We start from the raw sequence: 19,676 nt of genomic DNA, 5'->3' as shown, positions 1-19,676 counted from the left end.
TTTCATAAACAGAGCAAGTTTATCTCAAACCCCATAATTATCTTAAAAGATTACACCCGCTAGTAATGGTCTGTTTTGTCGTAAAGTTTGACATATATTTTTTAACACTACACAGGTGTCAACAAACGGCGAGATATCAGTTATCTCTGGTGCTCCTACAGACTGCGACTGCAAGATAGACCCCAACTGTGACTGCTTCTCTGGTAGGTTATCTGCTTTCACACAAACACACACGCACACACATACTCTAACAAAGAGTCACGTTCTTATGGTGAATGCTACTATCATAATGCGACCGTATTAGATTATGCCTAATAGGATTACAGTGCTAAGAACAACATGTATCTGCACTTGAAATGAAGTCCTGGCCTTGTTTAGATGTACATTATATATTACAAGCCACACGACAAGCTATAATTGATGTTATCAAGTTGCCTTAAGGGAGCGATTAAATCATCCTGCCCAACTTTCTACATGTCAGTTTTCTTTATTTAAAAACTCCCTCTGGTTGTATATCACATATTTAGTTTTTCTTTGTTCAGCCTTTCTAAATTAACGAATTAAATTGTATCACTGACCTCAAATTGTATACGTGACTGAAATTGGAAATGTATGGGTCTGTTAAAATTCAATGTCTTGCGTATAGAAGTGAAAATGTTTGTGTGAGGCTTTTATTTGAATTCACGAGGCCATTTTTTGCAAAGACCTTCATCTGAAACCCACGTGAGAAAAGCCTTCCGAATCCTATCATTTTCTGACTGCCGAACGAAAATCTGTACAGCCATAGCAGATGAAGGTTTTTAAACGAGTTGGCACATCATTGCAGGGCAACGGAAATCTAATAAAAGGTTGAGAAGAGGACCGGACAAATAAGCAGATGTTTTTTTTTCCTCCCTTTTCCAGTTAGGCCATGATTTCCATTGTAAGTGTCAGAGGATGTGATTTTATCTTTTAATTCAGTTCATAAAATGCTGTCAATTTCCCCCTTCCTTTTCAAAGCAAAGGGAAGTCGCACCCTTGCCACCAGCCAATGGGCTGTAACCGTTGCTTTTTTTCCCCCGAGCGTTTTTTTTTTTTTGCTTTACATATTTCCAATCACGTTTCGCTCCTAGCTGATGGTTCCACTCTGAAGCTCTCCGTTTCCATGTCCTCACCGCAAACACTCACACAAAGTCTGTTTTTTTTAAAGTTAGCGTGCGAGAAAGTTGCGTATTTACCATATGCTGTTAAAAGGTAAACCACAATTCTTGTGGCTGCATTGACTCGCCACAGACTCTGTGCTTCCTGCTGGCTACATTTAAAGGGCTTCACCAAGTGCTAGTCCTGCTGTGCTACCACAACACGGGAATGTATTGAGTCGGTATCATGCTGATCTCATTCACCATTGAGTAGCCGCTGGAGTTCAGCTTTAGGCACACCATGAAATCTTATTTGCTGACTTGAATGCATGCTTACTTCTCCAAAGTAGATTTTGTACTTATGTGGGTGGCTTGTAACTTGGTAACCCCCTAACTCACAAATTGTGTCATTAATAAGGTGACGGAGGTTACGCTCGAGATGCTCGTCTTAAAGCACCCTCCTCGCTTTCCGTGGGTCCTAATGGCACACTGTACATTGCTGATCTCGGAAATATCCGAATTCGAGCAGTCAGCCCCAACCAACCTCAACCTGGCCCAGCTGGATTGGTTGAGATCAGCTCTCCACTGGACCAGGAGCTATATCTCTTCAGCCAGGTAAATGGTCTCCTATGATGTGAATCCATTGAGTCAAGCACTAATGTAATAGAGCCAATGTTTTATTTTTCTAGTTTTGTTATTTTATTGTCTTGTTCTTTAATGACATTTCCTAATTTCATGAGGGCAACTGGGTAAACTCAGGTTATCCACATCTATATTCTTTAGGGTTAGTCTGATCAGAGTCTCTAAAGAGTACACAATAAAACATTTGTTCACACATTCTTTCGGTCATTTTTTAAAGGTTGTAAGGTGTAAAATTCCGGAATTCATTTCCAGTTGTGGTGTTCTCACAAAATAAATCACTTACATTTGATTGCCAGGGTGTTTCTGACATGGTTGCAAATTATAAGGCCCTGTATGTGGGCTGCAAGGACAAAGATATGAAGTCATGGTTCATGGTGTACAATGGAAGATTTCCTGTTTGGCCCACCAATTGCTGCAGTTATGTTTGTGTCATAGAGCTGCTTCTGTTGCCTAGCAACCCATCACATCTCATTTTCTGAATCGCTTTATCCTCATTAGGGTTGCGGGGGGTGCTGGAGCTTATCCCAGCTGACTCCAGGCCAGAGGCGGGGGACACCCCGAATCGGTGTGCCTAGCAACCCTGACAAATACAATTCCCAGGAAAAGTAATACTGAGGACCATCTATTGATAAAATATTTTAACCATTTATTTTGTTATACAACTCTATCACAGAGCTTTTAAGGACTTTCTTTTTAGCCTAGAACGTGTTGTATTTATGAGGTAAATAAAATGTGTGAAATAAATCTGTAGTTAAGTCTAATTGTTGAAAGTAAATTTCCCACTGACAGAGATCTGCAATAGAGCATGATTGTAATATAATTTCAACAGGATATATAACTCTTACTGTATGGAATTAAACTTTTAATTGTCTATTCTATAGAGCTATAATGATGTTATGTGTACACACAGCATTCCAGAAGGGGCTCTTGATTAAATAAAATTCTCCATACTCACTCAATCCATCAATGACCTCAAATCAATTATTCGAGGTCATTGATGGAGCAACTTTGTTTTAATGACCACAATTTTGCTCCATGTATATCAGTCCTTTGCCAAGATTGTACAATAATTAAAAACAAAAACATCTGTGGGAACCCCGTGTTCATACCCCCACACAAGGTTCCCATCTGGGAGTGGCAAAAAATGAAAGACCAGTCGTTATTTAGATTAAACAGAGGAGAATTTCAGACCGCTTTATTTCTTTCAAAGCAAATGTTCCCCTTTCTGCACCAACGTTTATATAAAGACAAAGGTGAGAAAGAGAAAAAACCTCAACTCAAATTCAAGTTATTGCATAATCATCCAGAAATACTCAGTTATAGTCAGCTCCTCCAAGTAAAGCATATAGAGATGTGGTGTCTCTATGAAACCAAATTATTATTACATTATTTTTTACATCAATACAACAACAATAATGAATACGATCCTTCAGAGCTTTTCTTGAGAATAGCAGTATTTGGCTACTGTATATAGTGTTTTTACTTATCTACAACATCGCAATGCCCAGTGTTTTATGGGTTCATAATCATCCATTGATACACCAGTATAAAGATCTACTTCAACGCTCACCGAAAGTGATTGAGACTTCAGTTTTTTCAGTATTTTCTCCGAGGATACTTTAACATTAGACAGTACCTAGGATCACTTTACACACTGCCCACATTTGCCCCAAGTGTGGTAGCTAATTTATACATGATAAACTGTAATACTATTCCGGTGACCAAAGTATCTGCTTGCTTTTCCATAACAGAATGGTTCCCATCTCTATACTAAGCACCTGATCACCGGACACTACTTGTTCAACTTTACTTACGGAAGAGACGGCCTGCTGTCTTCAGTGATGGGCCGTGATTCCCATGGACTCCAAGTGAAGCGAGACGCTCACAGTGTGCCAATCTGGCTTGCACTACCTGGTGGACAGGTTTACCGGTTGTCTCTTAGTAACAGTGGAACACTGAGGAAGGTGTCAGCCCAAGGTCATGATGTCGCTCACATCATTTACCACGGTAACACCGGTCTCTTGGCAACCAAGAGTGATGAGAACAGTTGGACCACTGTGTATGAGTAAGTTCTGCACTCATTGTTCTCTCAACCTCCTGTCTGCCTTCTACTTGTATTCATTGTTGAACCTGTTATTTGTGTGAAAATGTATGTCATTATGCTTACATTTATTGCAATGAAACATCAGCCTCATCTGTAAGTGGTGGTGATTGGAGTTGGCTGTCTTACGTTTTAAAGGGGCCTTTTTTAAACACTTTGGTTGGCACTTGTCTGTGTCAAGTTCTCAGTCTAGCACTGCTTGTGCAACGCTGAACTCGCAATCATGACAATATGTAGAGTCATAAGCCTAAGTATGCAAATGATTCATGCTAATAGTTTGTCACAACTGGTTTAAATGTACCATGAGAATATCGCTCACACTTGTCATCAAGATTCAATATTTAGTGAAGCTGTGGTACAGTTGGATGGATCTATTTATCCAAAAGGGCCAACAGTTTGATTCTAAACTACGAATGCCCATTGTTGAAGTGTCATTGGGAAAGATACATAACTAGTTTATTAAATAGAATCATTTTATCTTATTGCTTCCAGGACCTTATAAACAATGTCTTTGGTTTTTATTTTAATTGCATGTACTGTGCATTTTTTAGTTAGAGGTGGTTGAGACCACACATACAGTATCAAGAGCAATACCTTCAAACCTTTCATTCTATATGGTTTATATACCATAATAATGGATACTTTATACTTATTGAATATTTTCTAATTTATGACAAAAGGGAGTGACCTTGATTGTGTTAGCCCGCCCTGCCAAGTGAAGATGATTGAGGGGTGGTGTTGACATATTAGTGTGAGATAGATAGGAAGGTTCGCATGCCCAAGGGTAAACGCTTAGAACCTCATTTCCCTAATGCAATTAATTACAACCTACTAATCTTTTTCATATAAAAATAACTCGTGGGGTTAGGGCATAGGGTTAATGTATTGATCAGGTGACCCAGACAGTGGAGGTGTGATATATGTACAAACATGCCTAAACCAGTTACACCTCTGTTAGTAAAAGAAAAAACCCAATGTACATAGAAATAACTGAAAAGTCTCTTTGCACTGCTTTAATTGTCTCATCTCATTTTCTGAACCGCTTTATCCTCACGAGGGTTTCAGGGGGTGCTGGAGCCTATCCCAGCTGACTTCGAGCCAGAGGCAGGGGACACCCTGAATTGGTGGCTAGCCTAATCACAGGGCACAAGGAGACAAACCACCATTCATGCTCACATTCATACCTAGGGGCAATTTAGAGTGTCCATCATTTTAACATGCATGTCTTTGCAATGTGGGAGGAAACCGGAGTACCCGGGGAAAACCCACGCAGGCTCGGAGAGAACATGCAAACTCCACACTGGTGGACTGACCTGGATTTGAGCCCAGGTCTCCCACTGTGAGGCCGACGCTCTAACCACTAAGCCGCTGGACCGCCCTGCTTTAATGGTGTTTTTTGTTTTTAATTTAACAGGTAAAGTACAGTGTTACATCTGTCTGATTTATTTACCACTACATAACTGGATAATTGCCTATATAAATCAAAACCAACAATTGTATGCATAAAAGTGGAACTATACTGTGTGTAAAAAAAAAAATGTCTGTTTTACTCATCCAACTGTCAAAGTCATATCATTGTGTGCAAGGTTGTCCATCATCGAATTTGTGTTCATTCTTGCAGGTATAACAACGAGGGCCGTGTGACCAACATCACTCTCCCAACGGGGGATGTGCGTGGTTTCCAAGGCAACCTGGAGCGCTGGTCTCGGGTTGAGGTTGAAGCATCCAACCGAGAGAACTTTGTCACCAGTACAAACCTCTCTGCAAGTGACACCATCTACACATTTAAACGAGGTATAACATCAATGCATTTTTATGCCACAGGCTAGAAGAACTGTATTTTTCCCTCATAACCTAGAAAATTGCTAAACTGTAAGAAAAGTGACATTGCACCAAATATGGAAGTCCAAATGTAATATTCTCATTCATATAGCTGACACATGAAAGATTATACAAATAACCTTCATGTATCTGATCCATCTTCTGCTCTACCAATATCCGGTAGAGCATTTATGAGTCATCCGGGGGTCACCAAACATTGATAGCTCTGTAAGAAGGGTAGTCTGTTCTAAATTATCTTTTTTTTATGGCTAGCAAATGGTAACAATGCAGCTTTTATTTTTCTCAGGTATTGGTGATATGACCTGTGTTTTTACTTGGTACTAACTTTTTCTTATCTCTATGACTGTGATGTGTGATGCAGCCATGAAAGGATATTTATTCGCATAATTTTCTACGGATTCGCAAGATGCTTTTTCACTTTTATAAACTGTTTTTAAATTTGACAGCAATTTAAAAAAAAAAAACTCACTGAATGCCATAATGTCACTTGAAGTGAGGCAGGATACTGTAGAAGCTTAGCATGCACCCATGTATTTTTTGTGTTATCTATAATCCTTATAAAGCGGGTTTTATGGGTGTGTGAGTGTGTGTGTGTGTGTATGTTAAGATTCCCTTGCTACGTTTGTCTAAACCGTGCAACGCAGAGAGTCCGAATCCGGGCCCTCCTGCTTGTCCATACAAAAGGGAGGGTTCTTTTAATTTGTCTTGAGAATGGCTTGTGGTCTTGCCATAATTGTGGAAATCATCCGCCTGTTGAACTTTGAATGGCCACAGGGGACTCAGTGTGACACGGCATTAAAAGTATCATAAATGCCATACATAAAACACAATTAAAATAAAGATCACACGGTCCCTTGACACAGATATGAGCTCTCCATTTTCAAAAAATGAACCAGCTGTAAAGCAAATAGAAATACACTTTCCCTTCTTCTCTAAAGGACTAAATAAGGATTAATCATTTAATTTGTTCAAGATTATGGTGGAAGCACTTCCTACACGTTTGGGAAACTAATAGTTCATAATTTGGCTACTATATGTGAGAATCCATTGTCCAGATTGAAATTGACTTGCAATATAATAAAAGTAATATAACTTTCTCCATATTGTGAATTATCAATTCACAATATCAATATTATCAATATTGCACAGTATCTATCATGCTAGGTAGTAAAAGGTTTCAAGAAGGAAAATAATGCCATAAATCAATTGCTTTTTACAGTGGTTAGATCAGAGCATTTGATGCCTCCTGTTTTGTCGTATTTTGGAATGAAATGTGTCTGCAACTGCCCCAAATTCACAAGTATCTTACCACAACAGTTGTGCAGGAAATTAGACGTTGTTCCTGTTGATTAACTTATGGACAAAAAAGATGTCACTAGATTTTGATAGCCCGTTAGTTGTTGCGCATTTTTAAGCTCACATACCTTCTGCTGCTTCAGAAAACAGTCCTAAAAGTTAGTTGACACATTTAATTCTAGAAAACTAAACGATAAAATTGATTTTTTTTAATATTTATTGAAAGGGCCAGTTGTATTCATATTCCTTATACTGATTCTGACTTTAATACTGTACCTGTTTTGTGCTGCGAACACGACTGATGTTTATTTCACCTGTTATTGCACATTTCCATTGCCTGTATGTGTGGTTTGGGTGTCACCGTCCCCCGTGTGTGCGTGTTTGTGTGTGTTTGTGCCACGCCCATATTTTGACACTCAGACCATGCACAGAGTTCTTACAAAGTCAACGCCGATGGCTCGTTCTTTGTGTCGCTGGCCAGCGGGATGGAGTTGTCGCTCAGCACAGAGCCCTTCCTCCCAGGAGGTGTTGGGGGTGGAGTCAGTCCAACCGCTAGCCGTTGTAACATCAGCCTGCCCGGTGACCACGCCCCCAGCCTAATCGAATGGAGGCAGAGGAAGGAACAGAGCAAGACTAACTACACCACTTATGAGCGCAGACTTAAGGTAACTTCACCACAAAAACAAAAATATCCATTGTTTTCATCTCCAGCAAATGAACCACTCCTAAATCCCAAACCTCTCCTTTGGGCCAAATACGTGTAGTTACTATGGCAACCAAAAGTTGATAACTACCGTGTTTAAACCAAATCTAGTGATGACTGCAAAGCAGAACACAAGTCAGCAGTAGTCTATGAGGCTACATTAGCAGACCCTCCCTCACAAACTTGACAAAGCATTCCTAGTATATATATATATATATATATATATATATATATATATATATATATATATATATATATATATATATATATATTACAGAATAATGAATCCATCAATAAGAATTTAAAGCACTTCAAGCAAATGAAATCGTTATTAAATATTTATCATAAACAATTATTCTCAATGCTTGCTTCAACAAATGTATCTCTCCTTCAGTGGAAAGGTTGTCACAGGGCAGGAATGTAATATTAAATAAAAACGGTTTTAAAAGAAAATTAAACTTGAGGCATAATAATTGATTAGTCTACTTTTGCACATGGTTTCTATAAATGTCACATCTGATTAATCTTAATTTATGAAAGTTATGGAAACGGATTTATATTTCGTAGTTTCTAGTGACCTTTGAATTTTTTTAATATGCAGCAGTCTCTTTAAAATGTTACGTGATTATTTTACCCGATACCATTCGTTTTGGTCCACTTCACTTCAATGTTCAAACTTATTTTTATTCTCTTTTCAGGCGCATAACAGGAACTTGCTGTCCATAGATTTTGATCAAAGCACTAGAATGGGAAAGATATACGACGACCACAGGAAGTTCACCCTCCATATCCAGTATGATAATCTTGGGCGACCGGTGATCTGGTCTCCCAGTAGCAAATACACTGAAGTAAATGTTAGCTACTCTGGAGGTGGACTCTTGACGGCCATCCACCGTGGAGAATGGTTTGAACATCTCAAGTATGAGAATGACAAGGTGGTATCCAGGGCCTGGATCAATGGGAAGATATGGAGCTACACATACATAGACAGAGTAAGACCTGATTGCATGTTTTTAATAGCCCATCAAATTCATTCATTCATCTTCCGTGCGGGGGTACGGTGGACTTCGGGCGAAACGCAGACTACACTCTAGATTGGTCGCCACTCAGCTGTAGGGCACACAGAGAGACAGACGACCATTCACACTCACAATCATGCCACCACCACCAGCAGGAATCAAGCCCGCCCCAAAGTCAGTCGGGTGAACCTCTACACTATCTCAACAAATTACTTAACTATTTTAGTCATCTGAAAATATTTTTTTTAGCTTTTTCTTCAAATTTAGGTTTAATAGTGAATTGAGTTTTTAAATACCAGTGGTTTTTTGTTTTATAATTGTATCAACAAAAGATTTCAATATGAGTTTCAAAATATTTATTTTTATATCAGTGCTTTTCTTTTGGCATGTAGATAGATTAGGTTAAAAAGATATATATGCATGGGGGGCTTGCATGTATTACTGGGCACAGTAGTGTAGTACAGTGTCCAGGAATTATTCTAGATATAGTATCAGAAAGTATTTTAACTGATAGCAGTGTTACTCCTAATAATGTTGTAATGTGTGTTGTGAATGAGACTAATTGGCAATCCTCGCCAAGTGAAAATTATACAGCAGGTTCCTTTAGTGTGAAATATTGAGGTTTAATTTCCGTTCTTAAAATAAATTTTAATGAAAGAGCATTTATCCTAAAATACAATCAGTGTCAGGTTAGGTTTTACTTTACAATTAAAGTTTAATTATTATAAAGGACAGAATCTCTTGAAATGATCTTTTTTTTTCAATATTATTAAGGTATTTTTATTCCAAAGATTTAAATAGACCATTATTTTACAGAACATTGGTCACCCACCACAGCGTTAAAATCTATGGATACATACAACACACAATTTATGGATGCAAACTTCTGTTCCATCAGGGTTTTTTTTATTATTATTGATATGTCCTGGTATAAAAAAGTAAACAATTGAATGCTAGATTTTCTACATATTCAATGAGATATTAAATGAAATACATCCTTTAAGTTCTTTGGTCAATTCCAATTAAACCTCAGCATCACAGAGTTGTTATTGATTAAAACTCATAAAGAGAAATATCTTTTGTCAAGAACATCACCTGCGTTAAGGATATGTATCAAGTGACTGGCAGCAAACATTTAAAAATAAATAAAATCCCTGTCATTTTTGACAGGTATTTTTGTTTTTTTTCATATTGTTACATGATATACAATTATAAAAACTGTCAGAACTGCTGACAAGTCTAAAAAGGTAATAAAGAGGCAGTCTGGCCTAGATAGTGACATTTGTGTTTTTGTATTTTTGCAGTCAGTCATCCTACTTTTGCACAGCCAACGGCGATATGTCTTTGAATATGATCAGACTGATCGACTTATATCAGTGACGATGCCCAGTATGGCCAAACACAACCTGCGCTCGCTGCTGTCCATTGGTTACTACAGGAATATGTACACGCCTCCCGACAGCCTGGCATCCTTCCTACAGGACTATACCCTGGATGGGAGGCTACTGAGAACTCAGTACTTAGGAACGGGGCGTACTGTCATCTACAGGTACTCAAGATTCAAAATGAGAAGGCATGACGCAAGTGTTGTGTGCCTTTGTCTTTCCACAAAATGGGTCGAGAGCTCTACTACACACAAAACAAGGTCATTTGTAATTTGCATTGACATCCGACTCAAATTTCCCTCCAAATTATAGTGATTGGGCTGATAGGGATTCTGATTAAAGGCCCATTTTATCATCGTCAGCAGCAGCAAAAAGCAGAGGCAGCGGCATCCAGTGCTGATTTAATTTTAATGGTAACTGGAGGACTGATTAGGATAATGTTCTGACATACGTTTACTTTTTTTTGATACTCATTTTCTTGATTTAGACACTAATGAAATGATTGCGTTTTAACAATTTTAAAAGGCATCATTTTGACAGCACTGATTTGACCCAATTTTTACCATAAAAAAAAGTTTTGTATTTTAAGGCCAAGCTTTAAAAGAAAGAGGGGTTTTTGATTAATTAATATCACTAGGAGGTTTGTCATTTTTTGTAAGTTTAGGTTTAGGAGGAAATTAGCCAACTATACTCTTCTGATGGATTTATTATTCAATAACTATTGTCGTATTGTCGATTTACTTTTTTACGTCTCTGTTGTGTATTATCGAATAACTTTATGCAATAAAATCAGCATACTACAACACAGTGAGTTGATAATATGTTAGAAGTAGCTAATCCTTTATTTTCTTTATTTCCAAGATACACACCAGCAGCACGACTCTCAGAGGTGATATACGACTCCACCTTGGTGACCTTCACTTATGACGAAGCTTCTGGCAGTGTGAAAACCATCCATCTCACACATGATGGCTTTATAAGCTCTATACGATACAGGCAGACAGGTACGCATGCGCTAAAAGCGAGGCTCAGCTCCAGTTTCAAATTTTTACACTCTGTAATCATTTTTAAAGTGCGACTCAAAGCATCCGCAATGTGGCGTGACTATGTTGATCAAACATTCAGGACAGGAAAACAAGAAAATGCAGTGTGATTAAGGATGACCTAATGCAAATGCACCTTAAAAGCTCAATCTCCAACAACCCACTGATCAAAAGTATAACTCACGTCTGAAACTGAAACAAATACTGCATATTATTATTATAATATGCAATATATACTTAACTGTACTTCAAAAAGTAGTTTGGAAAGTATAGATTTAAACTGTGTGTTGGTTTGTATGCCAATATTTTATTAACTCTATTTATTCACGGATTTATATGTGGACATAAGCAAACATATTTTATACATTTATTCATTTTGTGTACCGCTTATCGTCACAAGCGCCACGGAGGGTGCTGGTGCCTATCCCAGCCAACTACCAGGCAGGGGACGCCCTGAATTGGTGGCCAACTAATTGCAGGACACAAGGAGACAGACAACCACTCACGCTCACACTCATAACTAGGAGCAATTGACAACTGACATTTTTCTTCATTAATCAGACGCTGGTGTTCTTGACTCATGAAGGTCTCATTAACAAACACAAAGTAAAGCAAACAATATGTAGGGCATGCATGTGTCTGTGTGGTTGTGGTCTTAGGTGGGAGCATGTTAGTATACCTTTTATCACATTGCCCTCACTGTAAAAAGACTTTCACCTTCCTTTAACTGATCTAATTTCAGCAGAACAAACGGATGTTCTGAGAGAGGGGAGATAGTGGTAATTGTCAACTTGAGAGGAGACAGTGAAGAGTTGAAAGTGAAAAGGGGATATACTGTATGTGAGTAGAGAAAATGAGCAGAAAAGGAGTGAAAAGATGACAGCTGTAGAAGCGATATGCGCATACTGTGAGTTCCCCGGGTTGTCGAAAAGCTTACTACTCATGGTGTGTGAATCTACCATTTCCCTATTTATGGAGGTGTAAGATTCAACATTCCATAGCAAATAAAAAGCATGTAATGATCATCGAGCGCTATGCAGTCTGCTCAGCCAGGCGCTTAGTCATATTAAATGCAATCAGCATGATCGCAAATGGCGCTATAATGTTTTTTCATTAACAGGCTTTTTCCCATTCGCCCCGATGGATGAAGAGTGGTAGTTGGAAGCAAGAGATTAGACCAATAATGTTGAAGTTGATGTTCTGACATTAGCGGGACATTGACCCATCATGACTATTGTCCTTAGACTTCATTATTCCTCCATATTAAAGGTCAGCACTGAAAATGCCAGGGAGGTGTGCGGGTACTTACAAAATGAGCAGCTTTTGCCAAGTGTGTCGTCGTTTATGATGTGGGATTCTGTCTGTCAACTGAGTTGATTAGGTAGGCTCAGCTAGGTAGTGTGATGGTCAACCAGGGGACTGTGTGTAAGGGTGTTTACTGGTATCATATTAATGGCTGACATTTTTTTTCTTAGGTCCACTGACCAGCCGGCAGATATTCCGCTTCAGTGAGGAGGGATTGGTCAATGCCAGGTTTGACTACAGTTATAATAACTTCCGAGTGACCAGCATGCAGGCCGTCATCAACGAGACTCCCCTACCTATTGATCTGTACCGCTATGTTGATGTATCGGGGAGGGTGGAGCAGTTTGGCAAGTTCAGCGTCATCTTCTATGACCTTAACCAGGTAAATCACTTTGAATCTACTGTGCTATACTACATATAGCACACTTTACTGGCTTTAGAATACCCCCTGATTAAAAATATGTGGTTGCCTAGGTAATTACTACGCATCTGATGAAGCACACCAAGGTGTTTAACTCATATGGGCAAGTGGTAGAAGTCCAGTACGAGATCCTCAAATCGATCGCCTATTGGATGACCATCCAGTATGACTCGGCTGGACGCACAACCACCTGTGACATAAGGGTTGGCGTTGACAGCAATGTGACACGATACACCTATGAGTATGATGCCGACAGCCAATTGCAAAGTGCTGCTGTCAATGAGCGGCCTCAGTGGCGCTATAGCTACGACCTCAATGGGAACATTAACTTGCTTAGCCATGGTACCAGCGCAAGGTAAGGCAGTATCAGTGGTGTTTTTAATGTCATTTGTTTTAGGTTTTCCATCATTAAGCATCTCCATCCACTTGACGCAAGCTTTCCATGACTGTTTTTCAAAATACTGATTTACTATCCAAAATACGGGTGCATCTAACCTTTTGTCAGGCACCAACATGATCGTAGTATTTGTTTTGCAGGAAATTAATATTGTCATTGAACTTATTATTGCTAACCTAAGGATGATTTATTACACTTAAAAAAAATCATGACTTTAAAAATAATAAACAGGGTAGGCTGGTTGAACACAGGTATGAGTGTGAGCGTGAATGGTTGTCCGTGTCTTTGGGGATCAATTCAGATTGTCCCCCGCCTGGTCCACGTAGTTAGCTGGGATAGGCTCCAGCGACCCTTGTGAGTAGAAGCAGTTCGGAAGATGAATGAATGAATGTTGCATCCACGTTTTTAGTTTTCAATGAATTCAAAGCCTTTTTACTGGTTTACTTGGTTTCAGGTTGGTTCCTCTGCGTTATGACCAGCGAGACCGCATCACTCACCTCGGTGAGATTCAGTACAGTGTGGATGAAGACGGATTCCTCCGCCAACGAGCCAACGACCTGTTTGACTACAACTCCAATGGACTGCTGATGCGGATTTTCAACCGCGCAACTGAACACACCGTGTGGTACCGATACGACGGGCTGGGCCGGCGTGTGGCCACTAAAACGAGCCAGGGGGAGCGACTGCAGTTCTTTTATGCTGATCTTTCACACCCGACCAGGGTCAGCCACTTGTACAACCACAGCAGCAACTTGATCACGTCATTGTACTACGACCTTCAGGGTCACCTTATTGCCATGGAGTTGAGCAGCGGGGAGGAGTACTACGTCGCATGTGATAGCGTGGGAACCCCGAGGGCCGTTTTTTCAAGCAAAGGCCGACTGGTCAAAGAGATTTTGTACACCCCCTATGGAGAAGTCTATCAGGACACCAACCCTGACTTTAAACTCGTCATTGGATTCCACGGAGGGTTATATGATCCATCCACACGCCTAGTTCACCTTGGAAGGAGGGATTACGACACACTCGCTGGTCGCTGGACTTCACCAAATCATGAACTGTGGGCGGAGTTGAGCAAGGAGCCAAGACCTTTTAACTCATATGCCTTCAAAAACAACTGCCCAGTGGGAAGAGTGGAAGAGGTGACACAGTTTACAACAGGTGAGCCTCACGCATTCATTTAGAAACACCTGCATGCCATTTATACCAAGCAGTATGTTTTTTTGTGTTCTCAAAATATCCTCTACATACTTTTCTGAGCTCCTCGTTGGAGTAGTGTGACACAGAACAATAATGATAGGTTGACCTGAACCTCCTGTCTATCGATTGATCGATTGTAAAATTGTCCCTTCAGTCTACTGGCTACTGTTCTTATCGCTACTGACACTTTTCAATCAAAACCAGAGAACACAGGATAATATATTTACACTAGCACTTGGTCCTCTGCAGTTCCTAACACAACAGCTCGATAAAATAGAAATTATATAAACCACTGCTAGCCAGTCACTCAAAAGGCGAACAAATTCATCATCACAGCACAATTAACACCTTTTTCAGACATTGTGAGAAATAACAAATCTGTCCCTGGACACTGCAATATCTCCAATTACATCTCAGCAGTTGTTTTCATTTGTTTCTCCGCCTTTGTTGAGCCAAAGCACCAGCTCTATATGAGCAATCTGAGTCACTCCACCAAATAGAAATTTCACAATGTGATCGCCAAAAATAATAATGATCTCATCTTATTTGCTCCCAAATTGACTTACCTGTGACCTGTTAAATTGAATATACAACTGGCATTAATTATCACAGGAAGTCCTGATTTATGTATTCTATGGCATGAATGCCAACAGGAATATACACAAAGCCATTCTACCTTCCGGCATCAAATGAAACAGGCTTAAGCAGTTATGACTTTCACTATGTACCACTTCCAATCAATTCATAAACTTTATGGCACTTTAAGGAAAATTCCTGGCATCTTACCCTTCCTTGTTCTTTGGTAATAGTGGGCTAAAAGGTATCCTAGTCAACTATATATATAACTGGCCTCAGTCTGTGATGTAAAAAACTGCCGCAAATTCGAGAAAGTAGATAACATAAGTAAACTGTACTTTCTCGACAAAACATGGTGGAATAATTGAGTGGCAAGTACTGCAACTCAATTGTACAGTGGAATCTATGAGTTGATGTATGATTCACTATATATATATATATATATATATATATATATATATATATATATATATATATATATACTTAAACGTACAGTGTTTACAGTTATGTTTTTACATGACTATACTTTTCCACTTAGCCTTTGGAGAAAAATCTGAATTTATGTTTTCTGATATATACTGTGTCATACATTAGTGCAACCATACTACCAGTGATTTCAGAAGTGCCACCTGACAACTATAGCAGAAATAGGGCGAGATATTGCACTGACCCACTCTCTTTCTCACACTCGCTGAGACATCCACAAATACACACATCTACGCACCACATGTAGAAAACATCTGTCGCTGAGAATGAGATGACAGAGGTGAAGCAATGTGTCAGACAGAGAAAATGCAATAGACTGAAGAACACGCCAGAAAGAAACAGGACAGGCTCTGATCATCTTGTTTTTTTATGTTTCTTTTTTAAACACAAGCCATTCTTCTTTTTCCCCTTTTGTCTGGCAAGAGCACAGTTTCCCCAAGGTGTGAAATAGAAATTGAGAAAAGTGGAGGAAATAATATCTGAGTGAATGTACTATGTTCGCCGGGTCATGTCTTCATTTTAATCATTGTGATCTCCTGCATTATCATTCTTTATTAAAGAATAATTGTGTTCGTCATGGAGACACAACTGAGCACATTATGCTTTGATATCGGAGAAGTTGTTTCCATGCCTTAGAACTGTATGTTCCTTTAGTTTCTTTTTAGTAATTATGAGGATGGTGTGTTATTATTTTCTTTAGAGTTGTGAATTAATATGATAGATTTGGAAGGCTTCAACATGCGCAATCAGGCTTGATAATCAACTAATAGTAACAAATCATGAATAGACATTTTACCTTTTCAAATGTATTAATAGCTTTATTAATATTAGTATTAATAACTTTAGTGGAGGTCTACACACTAGTAGTAGTAGTTTGTTATCAGTGGAATTGTATAAAAATAACCCGAATATACAATGCACCTCAATTTGTCCTTTCTGTTTGATTTTGTGTAATCCAATTCTGTATTTCTGTGCAGACATTGGCAGCTGGCTGCAGCTATTTGGCTTCCAGCTTCATAATGTTGTTCCAGGTTTCCCAAAGCCTGAGATCAGCCGCATGGAACAAACATATGAACTGAGAAAGACCCAAACCAAGACACAAGACTGGGACTCGAGCAAGGTGAAGCCGATTTTATTTCGTGAACCCAAACCTTGACACTCATTCATTTTCTTTTTTGGGGGCAATCATGAATTGGATTGGATTGGATTGGATAACTTAATTCATCCCGTATTCGGGAAATTTAATTGTGACAGTAGCAAGAGGGTGATTAGACAGAACAACATAGCAAAAGCACACAAAGTACAAAGCATAGGTTTATTTGATTTTTGACCATTTCTGAATTTTTGAAGTTTCTTTTCAAAGATATGAGACGGAGAATAAAGTGATGCACACCTTAGATTGTGCACTCCCTCACAAAAACGCTGTAATAGCACCAATCAAAAGTAATTCTTCAACTTCCGGTAGGACGGTATAACTCACACCGAGAATGCAAAAAAAGTGCCTGTTGTTTTCTGATAGAAAGAACCAAGACATTAGGGAACACATGGGACTGATCATAGAATTGTTTTATTCACAAAGAACTTAGATATTTGAACAGAGATATTTGAAGCTCAAACAAATATAGGATTTGCAAAGAGCAAAGATGAAACTAAATGAATAAAACATTTTGAAATTGACCTAAAATTAGATCCAACTGAAACAATGTTTGTTCCTTGACTGTCACACTATCTTTTAATTGTGTAATCACAGTGATACAGTAGAATATACAGTTCATGGAGACATATACAGGCTTAGTTTAATTTTTCCTGTTTTTTCATAATGTAAATCAAATCATGCAGGTGTGAGTCAAAAGTGTCTTTTGTTTTGTCGAGTCAGGTTATGCCACATTACGTGGTTTGTAGCAAGTTTCAAACAGATCACTGGTTAAGATAATGAGTTTCCTAGTGTTGCCACAATTAGAGGAAAATGACTGTAAAAGGTTGCTCTGCTTTATTAAGCAATTGGAAGTTTTTATTCATAGTGAGAAACAAGAGAACCTGAGAAAAGGTAATGTATAATTAAATGTGAAATGGATCGAGTTATTGCGATTTAATGAGAAAAATATACAGTGTATTTAATGAAGGTTTTGGGTTTGGCAAAAGCATCACATTTAGAGAATTTCTAAAGCTATTGAAGCTTGCCTTCTACAATAAAAAGATTTTTAAGCGAGAAAAACCCTTAAATTCATCATTCAATCATTTAAATGTGTGCTTCTCTATATACTTAAATCTGTATATCCTATAAATTCAGTATAAAGTGTCCTTGATTATCTTAAAAAGCCATTAGAAATAAAATGTATTATTTATTTAAATTGAGTTTTCCACTTGGTCACAAGAGAAACTATACCAATAAAGGAAGGTGCCACTGTACATAAATCAGCCAAGTTTGAATATTTCAATTAATTTTGAACACTTAAAGCACAGCTTATAATGAATTTACATTAACCTAACCTGATGGACATTGATTACTATATAAGAATATTGTAATTTTGTTCTTCTATTCAGGTGGTTTTAGGTATCCAGTGTGAGCTACGTCGGCAGCTGAAACGTTTCATCTCTTTGGAGCGTTTACCTCTAGTCTCAGCACCCGTGGGCTCAACCCGTCACCGACCAACCCGGCCTCCTCCCTTTGCGTCACGCCCCTTTCTCCTGGGCCCCAGCATCCGCTTCGCCCTTTCCCACAGCCGCGTGAGCGCTGAAGTCATCGGCGTGGCCAGCGAAGACAGTCGGCGAGTGGCCGCCATTCTGAACGGCGCCGTCCACTTGAGCGGCCTAAGCTTCACCGTGCACGGTTGCGACACCCACCACTTCCTCCAGTCCCGGCCTATCGAGGAAGACCTGGCTCTGAGCTTAGGAGTCGGCGGCCGCGTGTTAGAGAGCGGAGTCAACGTGAGCGTATCGCAGATGAGTGCCACGGTCAATGGCAGGACTCGTCGGTTCGCTGACATCACTCTCCAGCAGGGAGCGCTGTGCTTGTGCATCCGTTACGGCGGCAATGACGAAGAGGAGAGAGCGAGGGTGAGGGATGAGGCTAGGAGGAGGGCAGTGGAGCGAGCGTGGGACCACGAGAAGAAGAGGATAGAGTTGGGTGACGCTGGAAGCCGAACATGGAGCGATACGGAAAAGAACCAGCTGCTGTCTGCTGGACGCGTGGACGGTTACGACGGCTACTACTCCCTGCCTACAGAGCAGCAGTCCGAGCTTTCCGACTGCCCCTACAACATCCACTTCATGACTCAGAGTGAAGTGGGAGGCAGGTAACACTCGAGAAGCTCTCCCACCCCACCAAAGACTGCCTGTTTCTACTCTACTCCAGTTTGTTCTACCCTTTCTATACTGTATGAAAAGAAGAGGACATCATCAAAAAAGAACAGGAGAGATTAGTGGAAAAAAGATTTCCAAAATGCCTTTAACTGTGACAGAATGATGGTATTTTATTATTATTATGATTATGATGATGATTATTATTATTATGATTATTGTCTGGTTTCTAACAGTGGCACAAGCAAGTGTGGTTTGGTTGTGGCTTTGCTTTTTGTATCCCTGGTAGACCGGGAGTGGACTGACTCCTCTGCTGTCCTAAACCCTCTTCTTCACTTTGGATTTTGTTCTAATTCACCCAAGCGGAAGATTTCTATGCTTGCCAGTGAATTATCTCCTTTATGAAATCAAATCAAGGTGTCTGAAATTGCCAATTGCTCCGGATATACTCCCGTTTACATCATGTGTGAGAGAGGCCTTGTGGACTCGGACACCTCCCTAAAAGGAGGAGCGAACCTTTTCGGGGATGCTGCCTCTGTTGTGCTCCAACAGTAGTTTGTATGAGTGTCTATGCTCCAATCAAGAATGTAAATAGCCAGTGCTTTCACACTGAGGAAAAAAGACAGACTCAACTGGAAGTGCTGTTTGTTCATAAGTACGTGTCAGTATTGTTAATCGATAGAAAGAGCAGTTACATTTTTGCAAAGAATTATACATGGCTATAGTAAATATTACGCAGAAAAAAAAAATCTGACTTTATGGAGTTCCAATACTGATTAAAGTTATTATGTGTGAATAATCAGAGTGTTCCCTGCGATGGCATTCTGGCTTGTTTTTTGGCT

The 19,676-nt window shown here is 39.4% G+C and overlaps 1 protein-coding gene across 1 annotated transcript in view; it reads left to right on the top strand.

Annotated features, from left to right (window-relative positions):
• The window catches only part of LOC144082296 (teneurin-1-like), a 138,291-nt gene extending 118,672 nt beyond the window's left edge, over window positions 1-19,619 (top strand). The window contains exons 26-38 of the mRNA XM_077609342.1: window positions 116-203; window positions 1,537-1,733; window positions 3,512-3,825; window positions 5,483-5,655; window positions 7,420-7,664; window positions 8,401-8,694; window positions 10,026-10,270; window positions 10,968-11,110; window positions 12,625-12,836; window positions 12,929-13,230; window positions 13,727-14,433; window positions 16,512-16,654; window positions 18,079-19,619. Of these exons, the coding sequence (XP_077465468.1) occupies window positions 116-203; window positions 1,537-1,733; window positions 3,512-3,825; window positions 5,483-5,655; window positions 7,420-7,664; window positions 8,401-8,694; window positions 10,026-10,270; window positions 10,968-11,110; window positions 12,625-12,836; window positions 12,929-13,230; window positions 13,727-14,433; window positions 16,512-16,654; window positions 18,079-18,834 (3,819 nt within the window). The 3' untranslated portion in view covers window positions 18,835-19,619. The remainder of the gene's footprint in view (window positions 1-115; window positions 204-1,536; window positions 1,734-3,511; window positions 3,826-5,482; window positions 5,656-7,419; window positions 7,665-8,400; window positions 8,695-10,025; window positions 10,271-10,967; window positions 11,111-12,624; window positions 12,837-12,928; window positions 13,231-13,726; window positions 14,434-16,511; window positions 16,655-18,078) is intronic.
• Window positions 19,620-19,676: the final 57 nt, after the last annotated feature.

The sequence above is a fragment of the Stigmatopora argus genome, chromosome 9 (genome assembly GCF_051989625.1).
Source record: "Stigmatopora argus isolate UIUO_Sarg chromosome 9, RoL_Sarg_1.0, whole genome shotgun sequence".
NCBI lineage: Eukaryota > Metazoa > Chordata > Actinopteri > Syngnathiformes > Syngnathidae > Stigmatopora > Stigmatopora argus.
This window is presented reverse-complemented; position numbering and strand designations above follow the sequence as displayed.